The sequence below is a fragment of the Molothrus ater genome, chromosome 1 (assembly GCF_012460135.2).
Source record: "Molothrus ater isolate BHLD 08-10-18 breed brown headed cowbird chromosome 1, BPBGC_Mater_1.1, whole genome shotgun sequence".
NCBI classification, from domain to species: domain Eukaryota; kingdom Metazoa; phylum Chordata; class Aves; order Passeriformes; family Icteridae; genus Molothrus; species Molothrus ater.
Window position 1 is genome coordinate 92,857,585 of NC_050478.2, and position 17,548 is coordinate 92,875,132.

The following is a 17,548-nucleotide window of genomic DNA, read 5'->3' on the forward strand; positions in this document are numbered from 1 at the left end:
TCCTTTCTTCTTTTTTAACTATTACTGAAAGACTAGTTTTCTGTATCACAGATTAGCTACTGTTTATCAGTATGGCTATAATTTATTCACCCAGGCCATACAGAATGTCATTCATTATTAGCCAAAATTCTGTTAAGTCTTTGTAACCTGCATTTCTTTATCTTTACCTCTCTGGAGCTGAAGTTTGATAAACATCAGTTGCAAGACTCCACTACAACTCGTGTACATGAAACACGAAGAATATGAGCATGAATATCCAACACATTCATGCTAATAATTTAAACAATCACAACTTGGAAGCATAAAATACAGATATCTGGTTTTTAATTAAGTAAAAGGAAAATAAAACTACAGATGTTTCAGCTAGCTGAATCCAACTTAAGTATCACCAGAGGTACACTGACACAAAATATAAAGCTGAGCAAGGGTGCAAAGTAATTTGTGCAAAATGAGAGACATTAGCCTCCTTTGACACTGCATGCAAAAATCCATTATACAGGCCATTCTAGAAAAAAAAAATTAAATATGGACATCACTGTCAAAATAGTCAGCATTTTTATATTCAGTTGAACTAAATGTATTAAAATGTATTAAAAATTTATCAAAAGGCTGTACAGCAAAAGGTCCTCTCCCCCATCACTTTTCCAAGGTCATCATCAATTCGGGTCTTTAGAAGCAGAAGGACACCAAAAGAGCAAAAATATGGAAGGCTTTAAATTGAATTATTTAATGTGAGAAAACAGCTTTTAGGGACTGGAAAACTTTAAAAGAAAATTGTTTCCTGCTGTATTAGAAACCAGTCAAACAGTATATTAGAAAACATAGTAAAAAAGAGGTTACTTACTTTTTTATTACTGTTATTCCTTATCCTTACACTAGAGTATTCCATTCCTTTTCCTTTGATCACCACAAATTAGCTCAGCAGACTCTGTTCACCTGGTCAGCAGAACAACTGACCTGCATTTGGTCTTCTCTTTATATTTTCTTGCCTTAAAATGAAATTGCTGATTGTACAGAATTTATAGTCTTGCTAAGCAAAGCATTTAAGTGAAGGATCACCTTCTGAAGTTGTGAACTACCCCTACTTACTTTATTTTCCCTTGTGTTTTAACTTCCCTTCCATATGCATAGAGGTAAATGATTTATGGATCCTTTTCCCTTTGATACATGATTTATTTGTATCAGTTTCCTCCAATTTAGTCTTCTGCTACACCACTGCCTTTGAGTCCCTAAAATTCCATGCTCCTCAACTTCCAAACCTCTAAAAACACCTTCCTATTACATTTTCTATAACTTTCAGTTTCTGCTCCAAGTTTTCTATCTTTCCCTCCACATTTACATTAGGTACTATGGCATTGGCACAGCTCAAAACAATTACCTCTATAGCCCTGAGACCACATTCCTCATTCTTGTTTTTGTTCTGAACAGTTTGATCTTTTCTGAAGTAATACTAATTTAAGAACTGCTTTAAGGAAGGCGGTAAGAGAGGCTGCTTCCACAACATGCAGTCAGAACTTCTGTCAAGGCTGCATAACTAAGAATATTGTTTTCCCATAACAAGCTGATATTCAACCAGGGCTCAACATGAACAGCAGGCTAAAATAATTCTATCCAACTTCAAGATCATATTAGCAGTGAGAAATGCTAATGCACAAATATGTAGCTACCTTTAAAAGAGAAGGAAGAGCTGTGGGACTGTTCAAAAGGAAAATACTGAACATCCAGAAGTAAAGTGGAGTAATTATCTGAAGAAACAGTTAGCTGTATCTCAGCCTATTTGCATGTCCTGTTATTTGAAATGCAGTCATTGCTTTTCCAGCCTCCCATTCAATTTAATTCTCCTTGAAAGAGTCTGGAGCTGCAGTCACTCAATCACAGAATATCCTAACTTGGAAGGGACCCACAAGGACCACTGAAGTCCAACTCCTGGCTCTGCCCAGGACAGCTCCAAGTACCACACCATGTGACTGAGGGTGAAAAATGTCTTTGACAGCCATGCAATTATTCTTTTTAAAATCAGTTAGGTACCAGTTCATGTTGCTCCTCAAGTGCAGCTCCAAAAAAACAAACATATAACTTTTACGTATAACGAGCACTGAGCAAAGCTTAACTTGCATTTAGAAAATAAATTAAATAACTCCAGCTATTCTTCCGGAGTTAAAAGAAGAACATGTCCATCTCAGCACTGGCACCTCAGTTTTATTTCAACAAGGATGTTGGTTATCTTCTCATGCTTGTGAACCTGATTTTGTCTCTTTCATCCACAAAAAAAAGATCTTCTAGCATAAAATTATATAGCAATGTATAGTTTGGAAGAATCTGGTTTGAACTGTCTAAGAGCATTTACTCAGAAATATGACTATTTATGAAAACCACTTGTAAAATATGTTAGTGGTGGTATACTGGAAGAGGAAAAAATACAGTTAAGACTGTTTCTATTTCCATATACAACTTTTATTGCAATACCTGTATTCTAAGTGTACAGATACAAATATAAAATGACCCATGACAGGCTTTAAAGCTGCCCAAGTAGCAAACTGAGAAATTAATTCGGTATTATAGCCAAAGTTGACAGGACTTCAACAGGTGATAGGAAGCTTCCCCAGTCTCTCTCCAAGAACAACCAGGATCCACCATAGTTTTGGTCCAAGATGTATGCTTTAAGTTGGCAGCTGAGTCTAGGAACGAGTGTATTTACCCCAGATGTGCAGCATAAACACAGAAGCAATAAAAAGAAGACTCATGACCAAAACTGGAACAGGTCCACTAAAAATAAAGAGAAAATGCATTAACATAAAAAAGAAGTCTGTCTTGCCCATTATCAGCCAAGTGAGCTCATCAGTTCATATGAAATTGTACAAGAAAATTCTTCTTCCCTTCCCACAGAAATACCTTAAGGCACATAGAAATGAAATAGCCATCTCTATCAAAAACTGCTGCTGCTGCCACTGTTATAAAAGACAGTTCTATACACCCTAAATGCTACATAAAAAAGCACAACAACCCCCCCCCCCTTGTAAAAAAAGCCATTAAAGGTTCATTATTATTCATCACTGTTTCCACAGTCTCTAGAAAAGTATCCTCTGTGTTTACAACTCAGATAGCCAACTGAGCAAAGATGCAGTCCAATATAAAAAAACCAACAGAGTCCTCTAGCGGCTACTAAAATTTTGGCAAAAAAGATTCTCATTAGCTGTTTTGTTTTAGAGGTTTTGTTTCATTTGAAAACAATGGCAGCAGTGGGTGAGAGACAGGGACTTCTGCTTTCTTGAAAAACATAGACAAAGTGGCAAAGCTACATCATTAAATCTTCACCTAAAATGAATAATTTTTTTTTCTTTCTTACTTTCATATATTGTTTAGAAATTGCATAGTAATGTTTTTTAAAAAACAGTTTAACCTTAGGGTGCACATTGATAGCTTCAATCAGCTGTTTCATGCCATTCTAAGATGCAACAGTTAGATGAATACACACAACACTCCTTCATATCACTCACTTCACACAATCTCATTTTTGATTTTCAACAGGCTATTGGGAAATCTGTTATCCAGCCTGTCTTACCCTCCAGGGTACTGTTTATAAGCATGTAAATGCTACCTGAATATGAAGTAAAAAAAAAAAGAAAACTGAAAAGGGATTCAAAGAGTTTACTGACATATTTTTCTATGAGATCATGATCCACATACTTGAAATTATCACAACTGTAATCTTACACTGAGTTTTAAAACTCAGTTATTATCTATCATACTTAGACTTATTTGGGTATGAAGAATCATGAACACAGACATAAAGCATTTAGCAAATAAATAACAAAATAGCTAATAACAAATAAAGTCCACATACATGGTGACGACACAGGCAACCCTTTCAAGGGGTATCTTTCACTAAGCAACAGAATGTAATTCTCAAATCCTAGCATTTTATCTATATAAATAAATATATTTATTTTATATTTTTATTTATTTACTTTTACATATATATATATATATACATGCAAGTTTATAGCCTACATAAAATAAATCGTAATTTATAGTTCTTACACTGTATCTGAATTACTATTTAATTCATTTGAGCCTTCAGCAGTAGGAACAGGTAAGCTGTTCCCAAAGGCACACGGGAACAAAGCAGCACCACTAATCAGACCAGAACTACATGGAAATAAACAGGGGGGGACTGATTGTGTGTTCAGCGGTTTTTTAACATGAAGATGACATTGGACTCCTAGAGAAAAATCATGATACTGACATAGATATCACATTTCCTCTAGTCCCAAAGAAAACCTGTTGAAACCCTGCAATTCTCCTCCAAACACCTGCATCTTCTCAGGCCACCACAGATAAATAAGTGGATTCAGACACCTCTAAAAATTTGGTACCATGCATTCTCAGAATGTCTTTCATAAGGCTGCATATTGTACCACAAGCTCAATTTGACTTTCTATCCATAGGAAAGCTGCCTATAGCTCCTTAAGCAGGAAAGCCCAAGACAAGATACAGGAACCACAGGTACCAAGTGACCCAAAAACATGAAAAAGTTTGGGTTTACTTTTCTTTTCAAAGCATGTCATCTCCAAGCTTCAAAGAGAAAAATATAATATCCCCTCTCGGCCAAATCCCCCACAACTCCCTTTCACTAATAGCTGTTTTTTAAGGCATACAGATCTTGAAGCATCTTGTAATGCAAATAAAGGATTTTCCTGAGGGAAACCAACTTGCCTATTCAACATAGTTATTATTTTGGATATTGAATACAAATACAAAAATATCCAAAGCATCAATCTAATTCTGCACAATATAAAATATATAGACTTTTTTATCTAGAGCGAAATTCCCTTCATTGTAGCTAGTATGAATTAACCTGTTCTCAGGTGATTTTATGTATTTTTTCACAGTAATTTTAAGAGCTTGAATTTTAAACAGTACAAAAAAACACCAAAAAAGCTCACCCACCACCACTACCAGGCTAAGCTTTCCCATTGCTTTATGCAGTAGTGATCACAACCATTTCTAAAAACAACTTCAGCTGAAGCACTCACTGAGGCAATCACAAAGCTTTCATAACCCACTCTCATTTTAAAGCCTACTAAACAGGGCAGAGATAATAACAATTGGTTGCCATGGAAAAAAAAATTGAAGAAAAATACCTAGAAAGCTGTAAGCAAGAAAGTTGCTACCATGCCATGGTTCAGAAAATGTTACATGTAGCGCGGGGTGATTTGTAAAACCAACTCACTTTTATAGCTTTGATTCTTTCATTAAAAGCCTGACCATACAATTACCCAAAGTAGCTTCCAAAAAAAACCACTCCCAGCGCTCCAAAACCTTAAAATTGGGAACCAGTCTGTCACTGCGTCACAACATAAGTAGATGGGAAAATCTGTTTACTGATCTGCTTGCACTGAAGATGAGAACAACTGAGTGGCCATTCAGCACCAAAAGTAAAATCAAAGGATTCACAAGGAAACTTAGCAAAATTGTTAAAGTCTATTAAAAAAATCATCATGCCCTTCTGAAGTTTTTTTCTTGTTTGATGTAATTCATTTTTTACATTGAACTTCAGTAGATCAAACAACAGAAAAAACAGTCGCCCTGCCTATCTGCATAGATTTCCCCTAGAACACTATTGCTGCTCATTGTCTTTTCTTTGCCTTGTCTCCTTTCTGGACTCAGAATGGACTAAGCAAGGGAGAACAGCACAACTTTGGTGGTTTGCTGGATACAGTTTGTTTTCTCAAGTTTCAAGTACATATGAAAATGAAAACATGTAAAACAATGTAAAAGGAAGGATTACTCCCAGAACTATCACTAAGTAGCCTATAACCATGCCCTTCCCCAAATGTGCAGCTAGCAGCAGCCCTCTTGAAGAACTCCAAAAGAAAATATTAATGGATTTGAGAAAAAAAAAAAAAAAAACAAGCAACAGGGTCAGTCCTGAGCATCTCAAGACTTTTCAACTAGTAAGAACAAGAACTAATGAACTGTAATTCTACAATAGGCAGAAATTTCCACTCAGGATGTAACTTGGCATGCATTCATCAGCTCAAATACACCTTCCACTTTTGTCACCCAAGTATTAGGCTTCAAAGTTTGTTGGGAAAGTCATCTGAATGACTCACAGCGGTCAAAAGGGTAAAAACTTAGGCTCTCTCTATAGTTTAAGGGACATTATTAGGTATTTGACCATAATCTTGGAACATTCACCTTGTGAAAATGGAGATATACAAGGTATTGGCATGCTATTTGCTAGGCAAGTTCAGCTAAAGTAATTTATCTACAGCTTTTTAATAAAAACACCTGATGTGAGCATATGGTTTATCACTTATATTGTATTTTCAAGGGGTGCACAGGACCATAACATAGCTATTATAAGACAAAACCCAAGATTTTTACTTAAAAGAGAATGAAAACAGATACACAGATGCTTTAATTCATTGAGACAAGTGATCTTTCTCAACTTCAAAGTGATTGCTCATTGCCTTCAAAGACCACATATGGTAAGCTCTGGCAATTACAAAATACAATTCATACCTACCTTTTTAAAACCACCGTAACTTTAGAAACTCCTTCTCCAGGATTACAGATTTAAATATGTCATTCCAACCATCAACTCAGCAAGTTTTCCCATCCACCCCAGAACACTGACAGATCACTATTAATTCAAAGACTGCAAGACAGTGTAGGCAGGGGAACTCTGCAGCCTTCAAGCCTGCCAGCACCCATTCACCCAACTTACACTTTGAGCCCTGGCGAGTCCTCAGTGTAGAACCGCCACATCCCACCAGTCCCTGTGGACGTGGCACGGCCTGCACTCCTTGTCCCACAGCTGGCATTTTTCCTTTAAGGGATGACAGAAGAAAACGAAGACCAAACAACACGTTAGTACTCCACCAGCTTCTAGGACCAAGCAGCCCAGGAGACTGCAGAAACAATACACTTCACAGAATCAATCAGGTTGGGAAAGACCTCTAAGATCGTCAAGTCCAACCTATGACCCAATACCACCATGTTAACTAGACCATGGCACTGAGTGAAACATCCAATCTTTCCTTAAATACCTACAGGGACAGTGACTCCACCATCTATCTCGGCAGCCCATTCCAATGTCTAATCGCCACTTCCTCCTGATGGCCAAGCTAAACATCCCCTGGCGCAGCTAAGACTTGTGCTCTCCTATCCTGCCACTAGTTGCCTGGGAGAAGACACAGCCCCTCACCTGGCTACACCCTCCTTTCAGGTGGTTGCAGAGAACGATAAGGTCACCCCTGAGCCTCCTTTTCTCCAGGCTAACCACCCCCAGCTCCCTCAGCCCCTCCTCATAGCACTGGTGCCGCAGACCCTTCCACAGCAGCGTTGCCCTTCTCTGGACTGGCATCAGCCAGTGCTGCCCCGTCAGAGAGGGCACCAGCCCGGCGAGCAGAGCGCACGACGGGGACAAGAGCTGTTCCCGCAGGGGAGCGGCGGCGGCGGGCACCCACCTCTGCCGGACGGTGGATCCCGCGGCGCGGGGAGCCACAGCCTTGCTGGGGGAGCGGCCGGAGGATCCGACACTGGTGGCGCTGGGGTTGGGCCCGGGCTGCGGAGAGAGGAGAGAAGCGGGAGGGGGTGAGAGGGCGGCGGGCACTGTCGGCGGGGAAGGGGCGCCTCAGCCGCCCCCTGACTGGGGCAGCCCCTCACCATGGCGGCGGCGCTGGCTGGGGCTCGCCGCGGTCTCACACACGCTCCGCTACAGCCGCTGCGGCCACGTCCCCGTCCGCATCAGGCTCCGCCCCACGCCGCGCATCGCGGGGCCTCGCGGCTTCCCCGGATAATGCCTGAGCAGCAGCAGCCCCATATCTCTGTACCCCTGGCTCGGCGGCCGCCTTCCGAGACCGCTGCCAGCCGTGACGCCTCGGTCGCGCCCGCTCCTTGCGCAGCGGCCGGGCCGGCGCGGGACCGCGGCGAACGGCGCGTCGGGCAGCAGCGCGGCCGCCCGGCGGGCGGGGCGGGGCGGGAAGGCCCGGGAGGAAGGGAAGCAAGGCTGACGTGTCCCACCGGGACTGCCGGGTTGCGCATGCGACCCGCAGCAGCGGCGATGGAGGAGGCGGAGGAGGCGGGAGGAGCGGGCCCGTCCGTGCTGTTCTTGCACCCGGACCTGGGCCTGGGCGGCGCGGAGCGGCTGGTGGTGGACGCGGCGCTGGCGCTGCGGGCGCGGGGCTGCCGGGTGCAGATCTGGACGGCGCACTACGACCCCGGGCGCTGCTTCGCGGAGACGCGCGGGCTGGCGGTGCGGCGGGCGGGCGGCTGGCTCCCGCGCAGCCTGTGCGGCCGCGGGCACGCCCTGTGCGCCGCCCTGCGCATGGCCTTCGTGGCGCTCTACGTGCTGCTGCTCAGCGGAGAGACCTTCGACGCCTTCGTGTGCGACCAGGTGCGGGCACGGGCATGGGCATGGGGACGGGAGCGCCGCTGCCGCTGGCCCGACTGGAGGCGGGGATGCTGGTGGGCTGCTCTTCACAGAATCACAGAATTGTTAGGGTTGGAAGGGGCGTCTCGTGATCATCTACTCCAAACCCCCTGCCAAAGCAGGGTCACCTACAGCAGGTTTGGAATGTCTCCAGAGAGGGACACTCCACGACTTCCCTGGGCGGCCTTTTCCCAGTGCTCTGCCACCCTCAAAGTAAGTTCTTCATGTGGAGGTAGAAGTTTTAGTGTTTTAGTTTATGGCCACTGCTCCTCATCCTGTCAGTGGGCATCACTAAAGAGTCTGGCAGCATCCTCTTGAGATGAGATCTACCTTTGAGATATTTAATTAACTAATTATCTCATAGTCTTCTCTAGACTAAACTAGCCCAGTTCCTGCAGTCTCTCATAAGAGACATGCTCCAGAACCCTGGAGTATCAAATTCCCACAAAATGGGATTCATTATTGGGTGTGCAACGAGCCAATAATGATGCACTCAATAGAGAAATATCAATTTCACAGCTGTGCAAGCCTGGCTGCTCCACAGTGCTTTACAAATCAAGGACACTCCATCAGGCTTTCTGTTCCAACTTTTATAGACAGAAATTCAGAGTTAGTAACTTCCAAAGAGTGGCGCCTCACAATGTTATGATTGGTTAATAGTTTCCAGAGAAGGGAAGTAAAGCTGGAGGATGATTTGGAGCACAAGTCTTATGAGGAGTGGCTGAGGGAACTGGGATGTTTAGCTGGGAGAAAAGGAGGCTCTGGGGGACCTTATCGCCCTCTCTAACTGCCTGAAAGGATGTTCTAGCAGGTGGGGATTGGAATCTCTGACAGCTAGTGACAAGATGAAAGAACATAGTCTTAAGCTGCACCAGGGGAGACTTAGCTTTAATATTAGGAAGAAATTCTTCAGAGAGGGTGATTGATTATACATTGAATTAGCTACCCAAGGAGGTGATGGAGTCACTGGCCCTGGATATATTTAAGGAAAGACTGGATGTGGCCCTTTATGCCATGGTCTAGTTGACACAGTGGTGTTGGGTCATCGTTGGGACTCAGTGATTTCTTTTCCAACCTAATTGATTCTGTGATTCTGCGCAAGTTACATGACCCCAGTTAACTTCTACACTTGCTTGGGGAAATGGTCTTCATCTGAGCAGGGGTCTTTCTGACCTGTGGGTGTGTTTTTTAGTGTTATAATGAACATAGTTTAGCTATAGGATACATGGACCTTGAGTATTTTGCAAAGTTAGCAATGTATACATAGACAGAAATCAACATCTTGATTTACTACATCTTTAAGGCTTGTTAGTTCCAGGATGTTGTTGACTAAGGGATCTAGCTGCTGATAGTTCCACTGATGAGGTCTTCTTTCTTGCTGATTAGGCTTGAAAGTGTACAAAGATCTTACATCAAAGAACATCCTGACTTTAGATAATCTTGACCTAGTCCACATTTTGCAATTTACATCTTACATTCTGGGGCAGCTGGAGGGAGAGGATGCCACTGCTGCTTGACTGCTCCCAGCACCCCTGGTAGTGGTGGAAGGAGGTGCTTGGAGAAGTTCTGGGGCTTGATGGGACCTTGATGGGGAGGTGGAAGAAATTATAGGGCCACAAGAGGTCCTGGATGAGGGAGTACAACTTGATGTGCTTGTGTGGGGGAGAGGCACTTGGCTTGCAGAGCTGCGGCTCTCAGAGCATGGCTTTGAAATCACATGTGCACACTGGTGGCACTGACACAAACAATTAACCTCTCCTCTTGTCCCATCTCTCTGGTTGCACTAGGTGTCTGCCTGCATTCCTGTGCTTAGACTGGCCAGAACCCGTAAGAAGGTTTTGTTTTACTGTCACTTTCCCGATCAGCTCCTGACCAAGAGAGAATCCTTCCTGAAGCGCCTCTACAGACTGCCGCTCGACTGGCTGGAGGAGTACACCACTGGCATGGCAGACTGCATCGTTGTGAACAGCAAGTTCACTGCCAGCGTGTTCAAAGACACATTTAAGTCCCTGTCACACATAAAACCAGACGTCCTCTACCCATCACTCAACATCAGTAGCTTTGAAGAAATTGTTCCTGCAGACATAGCTGATCTGATACCGAAAAAGAAAAAGTTCTTGTTTCTTTCCATTAATAGGTATGAGAGAAAAAAGAATCTGGCGTTGGCTCTCGAAGCTTTGCACGAACTTCAAGGGAGACTTGATTCTCATGCGTGGGATGAAGTTCACCTGGTTATGGCAGGTGGTTATGATAAGCGAGTTCTGGAAAACGTAGAGCACTATGAAGAGCTGAGGAGACTCGCAGCCAAACTTGATGTTAATGACCATGTGACTTTTCTGAGATCATTCTCAGATGAACAGAAAATCTCTCTTTTTAGTAACTCTGTGTGTGTGCTTTATACACCAAGCAATGAACATTTTGGCATTGTCCCTTTGGAGGCAATGTATATGAGATGTCCAGTTATAGCAGTTAATTCAGGGGGTCCTTTAGAATCAATCTCACATAATGTTACAGGATTTTTGTGTGATCCTCTGCCAACGCAATTCGCTGATGCCATGGAAAAAATTGTGAGAGATCCTCTCTTAAAGGACACAATGGGAGCAGCTGGGAGAGTGAGAGTCATGGAAAAATTTTCTTCAGAAGCTTTCTCAGAGCAGCTGTACCAATACATACGCAGACTAACAGAATAAAATTCTATTCCTATTTAATAGTTTACAACATTGTGTCTTTCATTTGTGTTGGAGACCAGTATTCATTATGACTAATGAAGAATTAGGGATATTTGAATGTCCTTGTTTTGCTTCTTGTGCTGCCTTATGTCACTTGACACATAGAAGGAGCAAAATATGTCCCACTGTGTCATTAGAAGGTTAAAACTTTCATGTGGTAGACTGATCTGCCATTGCAGGAGTTTGTTTGTGTACTGTACCTTGGCAAAATGCAAAATTTAACAGCAGTAACTTACTGCAGGAAAATTACTGCATTTTTTATTTAATACTGTATGGTATGGCTGATTCAACTTAAAAAAATTGGATTTGTCCAGATAAGACACACACAGCCTTATTTTTATGTGTTTTAAATGGTCATCAGTGATTTGTAAGTAAAAGGGCTGTATCAGCTGAAGAATGGAGAGAATTGTACAGTCCAGCCAACTGCATGTTTCAAAACCCCAGCAGTGTTAGAATTATGAATGGTATGGTTTTTAAATGACTGAGCATAACTGTGCTTGTCCAGTTGCATTGTGTAGTCACACTGGGTGTCAGAAAAGCGTACAGGTGTGCGAGCAGGAGGAAGTGAGGCTAGAATAACACTAAGGATATCAGACTACCTCAGGCAAAAAGGTTAGTGCTGAAAGCTTTGTTTGTTCATTACCTGCAATGCTTGAGGAAGTAATTTTACTTTGGGAATTTCTGTAGATTTGTAGGTAATTAAATGATTTTCTCTATATTTAACATTTTATTCTAAATGACAGCACACTTTTATAAAAGGTCTTAATCTGGACAGGCAATAAAGACATTTTTGCCTAATTTAGTGGCAACTTTATGTTTTCCTAATGTAGTGAGTGCACAAGTGACACTACTGTGATATTTTTTTCCCAATCTGGTCTGGGAAAAGGAATATATTTTTTGTTCCTCTATCTCTCTTCTAGTGCATACTTATTAGTTGATGGTTCTGTTTGTTATAACACACATAATCCATTCAATTGAATTTTAAGTGTGAAAATAGATCCAGTGTTACCTATAAAATACAATTTGCAATGTGGTATGAAATACAATTTGTGGTCTGAATTCTGCAATTTCTATGCAAGGTAGTTTCAGGCATTTCCACATTAGTACTTCACAGCAGAGAGACCATTCTTTTGTTGTTTAGGATCAAAACCCACGTCTCAGTATACTTATAAGGCTTTTATTTGAAGTGAAACAAACAAAAATCAAAGTCTGTCATTGTCTTTAATCAAGAAGTTGGAACACTCTAATTTTTATCTGTTATGGAGTGAGAGCGGATGGTCTCACAGGCCCTGTTTCCTACATTTCTATTCAGTCAGAAAAACTGGCAAGCCTAAGTCTATATTCTTGCAAGCCTGTTCCTTCATTTCTACTCCATTCCCACCCTTAAAAGTTATCCTAAATCTTTGTGCAACTTTTTCATCATGGGTGTGGCAATGGATGACTGAAGGACCAGAAGAGACAGTGAAGACTATCTGTAGTCAGATAAACACCCTTGAGACATGTTTGGCCTTGGTTTTAAGTTCCATTTAGAAGGTGCAAGGTTGTTGGGGCCAATTCCTGTGCTTGCTTAGTCTGTGTTACATTCTCTCTCAGTTGTGCTGGGGTTAACCTGGAGCCTTAAGAGACACACTGGTGCAAGCTTGCCAGCATAGCTGCAGGGGTAGCTCTGTTTCTGCTCCAGCCTTGGCCTCCAGCCCTTTCCTGAGCTGTGTTGCTGGCAGGCATGTGCCTAGTCCTATATCCTGCAGCTTCTGTTCACTGAATTTCATGGATTCCACTTGGACCTGACCTGCCATCTCATATTTACCTGGTGATTGCTGTGACTGTCAGCAGCTGCTACTGTCACCAGGCTGCCCCACTTGGGTACTGTGCCCTGGGTGGTGAGGTCACTGTCCCGTGGTGTGATCTCCCCTGACTTTTCACTGCCGTCCCTTGCAGAGCAGACCCAGTCCTGCTGCTTCATGGCAGGTAGGTTGGACCACCTCAGTCCCGAGGCTGCCTGCATGGAGCCTGGCCTTTGGGTTCCCCATCAGCTGCAGATTAGGCTCAGACTCCTGCAGGAACCTGTGGTCAGTGTGTAGGAGTGTGGCAGAGCACTGCAGGCTGCTTCAAGATCTCTTGCTTTCCCTCTTGAGAAACCTGAGATATCCCTGTCCATTGAAGGAGGGTTGGACGACATGGTCTTTAAAAGTCCCTTCCAACCCAACTTATAGTCTTCCAGAACCATTCATTGGGGACTGCACAATTATATTAGGATTTATTAGTTAGATATGGCTAATCTTTACAGCCTGTCCAGGTACCATATATCCCAAGGGACATTAGGTGATAGCAGTAGTAATATCCCAGTGGATTGTGACTGTGTGGAAGACAGTGGCCATGGAGTCCAAAACCTGGTGACTTAGTTCATTTAAGTAGTTTTTGGAGGGACCACAACTGCAGTGGCCAAGCACTGGAGCACTAGAACTCCATCAGGGGAAGTAATAATACACAATAAATACACAAATCAGTTGACTCTGGAAACTGGGTGTGAAAAGCAAGCCCCTTTAAAGTCTATGTCTGTCTGTGACCCTCAAAATGACACAGTTAGGACTGGCCTACTCTAGAGCTTGGGCTAGTCTATCAGTTATATTCTGGTGGTAGGCCAGAATAGAAGCACCACTCTTGGTTCTTCTGTTGCCTCAAGAGTGTGCTACCACTCCTCAGAGGCAGCTTGGATTGCCAGGTCCTGTTTGTCTCAGATGGAAAATTCCTATTTGTGGGAGTTATCTGTCTAAAGAAAAAGACATGGGGGCATGGCTCCTGCTTTGGGCTTGATTGTGGAACAGTACAGCCCCTATGGCCCAGACACCTGCTTCCATAGCGAAATGCCAGCCAAGACTTCAGAAGGACTGTAAGGCAGGATGTGGTGACTGACTCTTTCTGTTCCTCAGGAGCTTTGTGTGCTTCTCCTGCCCATGAGAAGTGAGATCCCTTTGAGATAGGTACCACTAGAAGAGCCATGACACTGGAAAAGCCTATTTTGAATCATCAGAAGAAGCTGGCAAACTCTAAGAAGCGCTGCAGTTCCTGCATGCTAGAAGGGAATGAGCGGAAAAGTTCTTTCTGAATCAGATACAGACACTATGAGCATCTTGTGGTACTGTTTGGTCTTTCCTGTGCTCTGACCGCCTTCCATGGTTCTGCACATCGTGTGCTGCATAGTGTGCTTGATAACTGTGTAGTGGTATTCTCAGAATCTTCATGTTCCCCAGCACTCAACAGGCACACAGGCTAGGACAGGGATGTCCTAAGTCACTTCCAGCAGTGGTGACTACATGTCAAACCCCAGGAATCGGCTCTTTTCAACAGCACAGCGTGGAGATCCTGGCATACCTGGTGGACCCTGACTACTGGCATGTTGATCCCAGATAGGTTGAAGCCACCTTAAAATGGCAAGCTCCTGTGAAGGATCAAAAAGCCCCACACTTTTTTGACAAAAAATGTGGAATACTGGCAGTGGAAGTAGAGTGTCAGATCAAGAAATTAAATCTGTGATTGTTGTGAAGTGTTTTCAGATTATGTTGTAACTTGCTCTGAGGTTGGCTCAGTTGACTAAAGTAGAGTGCTAACAATGCCAAGGTGGTGGGTTTGATCCCTGCATGGGCCATTCACTTAAGAGTCAGACTGAATGATCTGTGGGGATCCCTTCCAACTCAGACTATTCGGTGATCCTGGGAGGGTATTTTTCTGTTCTCTTGAGCATCTGTTCAATTAATCTCATAGGGTCATGGAATCATGGAGTGGTTAGGGTTGGAAGAGATATTAAAGATCATCTTGCTCCAACCACTTTGTCATGGGCAGAGTCACCCACCACCAAACCAAAGCTTGTTGCTGAAAGCTCCGTCCAACCTGGTCTTTCCCTGCTGCTGTTTCAAAGACCCCTACATGAAAACAAAGTTTTAGGTTTACAAAAGAAAGAGACTTATGATTTCAGAAGTGCAGGTACTCAGTTCCTTATTTCATCACAGTGTAGCTTGGTTTCCCCTCTACTTCCTCTCCTCCTTTTTGGAAATTCAACAAGAATCTTGATTACAGACATAGAATCCAGGATGTTTTTTGTCAGTGACAAACTTCCTGTCAATTAAATGGAAGCAGCTCCATCATGAGAGGGCAGTAAGTACTCTCATATTTTAGGGAGTCCCATAGGCAGAGTGTTCTAGGCTATATTCAGTACATTTTGTTGTGCTGTCTCTAGACCAACATAATATGAGAAAACAAGGCTGACCAGTGTTGAGTTTCCAAAAAGGCAGGTTTTTAAACAGTAATTTTTTGTACCTGTTTTGAATGTGTTTCAGAAATCCATACTGTTTCCTCTCTTCTTCTTTATTTAAATAAATTATTTCTGAGAGTTTTCTTTAAGTCAAATTACCTTATGCCTTATATCAAATATGCCTTATGCAATCTGCTGTCACAAGAAATATTAAATATTGGTCTAGTATTATTAAACAAGTTATCATTAGTCTGCAAGAAAATGAAAGTTTTAAATTCATATCCCAGCAGTGTGGTGTGAAGGATGATGCAACAAAAAGAAAATGGCAGCAAGGAGGATCTCTCCTCTCCTCTCCTCTCCTCTCCTCTCCTCTCCTCTCCTCTCCTCTCCTCTCCTCTCCTCTCCTCTCCTCTCCTCTCCTCTCCTCTCCTCTCCTCTCCTCTCCTCTCCTCTCCTCTCCTCTCCTCTCCTCTCCTCTCCTCTCCTCTCCTCTCCTCTCCTCTCCTCTCCTCTCCTCTCCTCTCCTCTCCTCTCCTCTCCTCTCCTCTCCTCTCCTCTCCTCTCCTCTCCTCTCCTCTCCTCTCCTCTCCTCTCCTCTCCTCTCCTCTCCTCTCCTCTCCTCTCCTCTCCTCTCCTCTCCTCTCCTCTCCTCTCCTCTCCTCTCCTCTCCTCTCCTCTCCTCTCCTCTCCTCTCCTCTCCCCTCCTCTCCTCTCCCCTCCCCTCCCCTCCCCTCCCCTCCCCTCCCCTCCCCTCCCCTCCCCTCCCCTCCCCTCCCCTCCCCTCCCCTTCTCTCCCCTCCCCTTCTCTCCCCAAATTTGCATATCCTGATATATTCTTTTACACCCCAAATAAATAAACAGAAGCCAAATAAAGAAGTTGTTTAAAGCATAATTGGAAAAATAAGGGCAGAGTATGTGCAGGGTATTAGGTGTAAGCAAAGAGAGGCAAGGAGAAAGGTGATCAGGCTTTAGAGTTTCTTCACTTACCAGTACTGTGGGTTGGAATGCGTGAAGACAGAGTTGTCCTTCTTCAATTACCTGTAATCTAGTCAATCAGATTGGCCACAAAAAATAATTTATTATGCATATTTTTATGCACTCTTTTTCAGATTCTAAAAAGAAATCTGAAAATTTTGTGATTAAGCCAACCTGACACTGCTGCTTTTTTTCCTTTCCCCTCCCCCTCATTGCTATTTTTTACAATTTTACACAATATAAAAAATTTATAGATTTTAACATTTGCATGGAGTCTATAAAAACCTCATGCTGCATTATCATATTGGTAAACTTTATTATTTTTTATTATGGCTTTATTCTCTCTCATGGATGAAATGGCTGATATTTTATTTTGAATTGTAATTTATTATACAGTTAGTATCACAGGGGTATTTTTAATGAAACAATAACTGCAGAATACTGAAAAAATATAGTATTAAGGAAGGGGTATATTCAATAACATGAATGTTAACACAAACAGTAGAGAAGGAAAGGCATTTTAATTATACTTATCCTTTTCTGCTTTTATGGTAAAAGTAGAATGTGTGACCCAAAAAGAAATAAATTAGGGGCTGGTCTCTACTGATTTATGGGTGTGCAGTTCTTTAGTGCCCATTATTTTATGCCCAAGATTAATTGAGTTAGGCCCACATTTTTGCACTGTTAGTCATATGAGAAAACCAACAAGTTTCACCTCATGAACCCTGAGACGGATCTATTAACATTATAGTACCTTTATGACTCAAATTTTTCTGCACTGAAAGAGAGAAAAAGCATAATGACTGACAAAATGAAAGTAGAAATCATTTGGAGTGGTTTTACATGGAGAAGGGGAGCAAAAGTTGCTCAGTTTAAAAACCCATATGTAAGACAATCAGTCTTGGGGAAATTGTTCTTCAAGCAACCTACTTTACAGGCACACACACATATTTTGACTTAAGGAACTTTTCCCCTCACAATTATGCACAGAACTCCTGCGCTGTATAGCCAGCTTTGGGAAAGACAAAAATCCTGTCTGATTTACTCTTTTAAAACCTGGCCTAGGATTAGCCCTGTAAACAAACCTACAGCTGAACAAGGTGCTGTGTGCAGTACAAACCTCGTAACGACTGACTGCAGGAAGAGATCCTGACC

At 42.7% G+C, this 17,548-nt stretch overlaps 2 protein-coding genes across 2 annotated transcripts; one reads left to right on the forward strand and one right to left on the reverse strand.

Moving 5' to 3' along the window:
- Positions 1–2,432: 2,432 nt before the first annotated feature.
- SEC61B (SEC61 translocon subunit beta) lies at positions 2,433–7,851 on the reverse strand. The gene is made up of 4 exons (XM_036406520.2): positions 7,675–7,851; positions 7,476–7,573; positions 6,734–6,835; positions 2,433–2,766 (listed from the first exon to the last, which is right to left on the reverse strand). The coding sequence occupies exons 1-4, from the start codon at positions 7,675–7,677 to the stop codon at positions 2,679–2,681; spliced, it is 291 nt and encodes a 96-aa protein (XP_036262413.1). The 5' UTR covers positions 7,678–7,851; the 3' UTR covers positions 2,433–2,678.
- A 184-nt stretch (positions 7,852–8,035) lies between these two features.
- ALG2 (ALG2 alpha-1,3/1,6-mannosyltransferase) lies at positions 8,036–12,215 on the forward strand. The gene is made up of 2 exons (XM_036406521.2): positions 8,036–8,404; positions 10,228–12,215. Exons 1-2 carry the CDS (start codon positions 8,051–8,053, stop codon positions 11,128–11,130), a joined length of 1,257 nt encoding a protein of 418 aa, XP_036262414.1. The 5' UTR covers positions 8,036–8,050; the 3' UTR covers positions 11,131–12,215.
- The last annotated feature ends 5,333 nt before the right edge of the window (positions 12,216–17,548 follow it).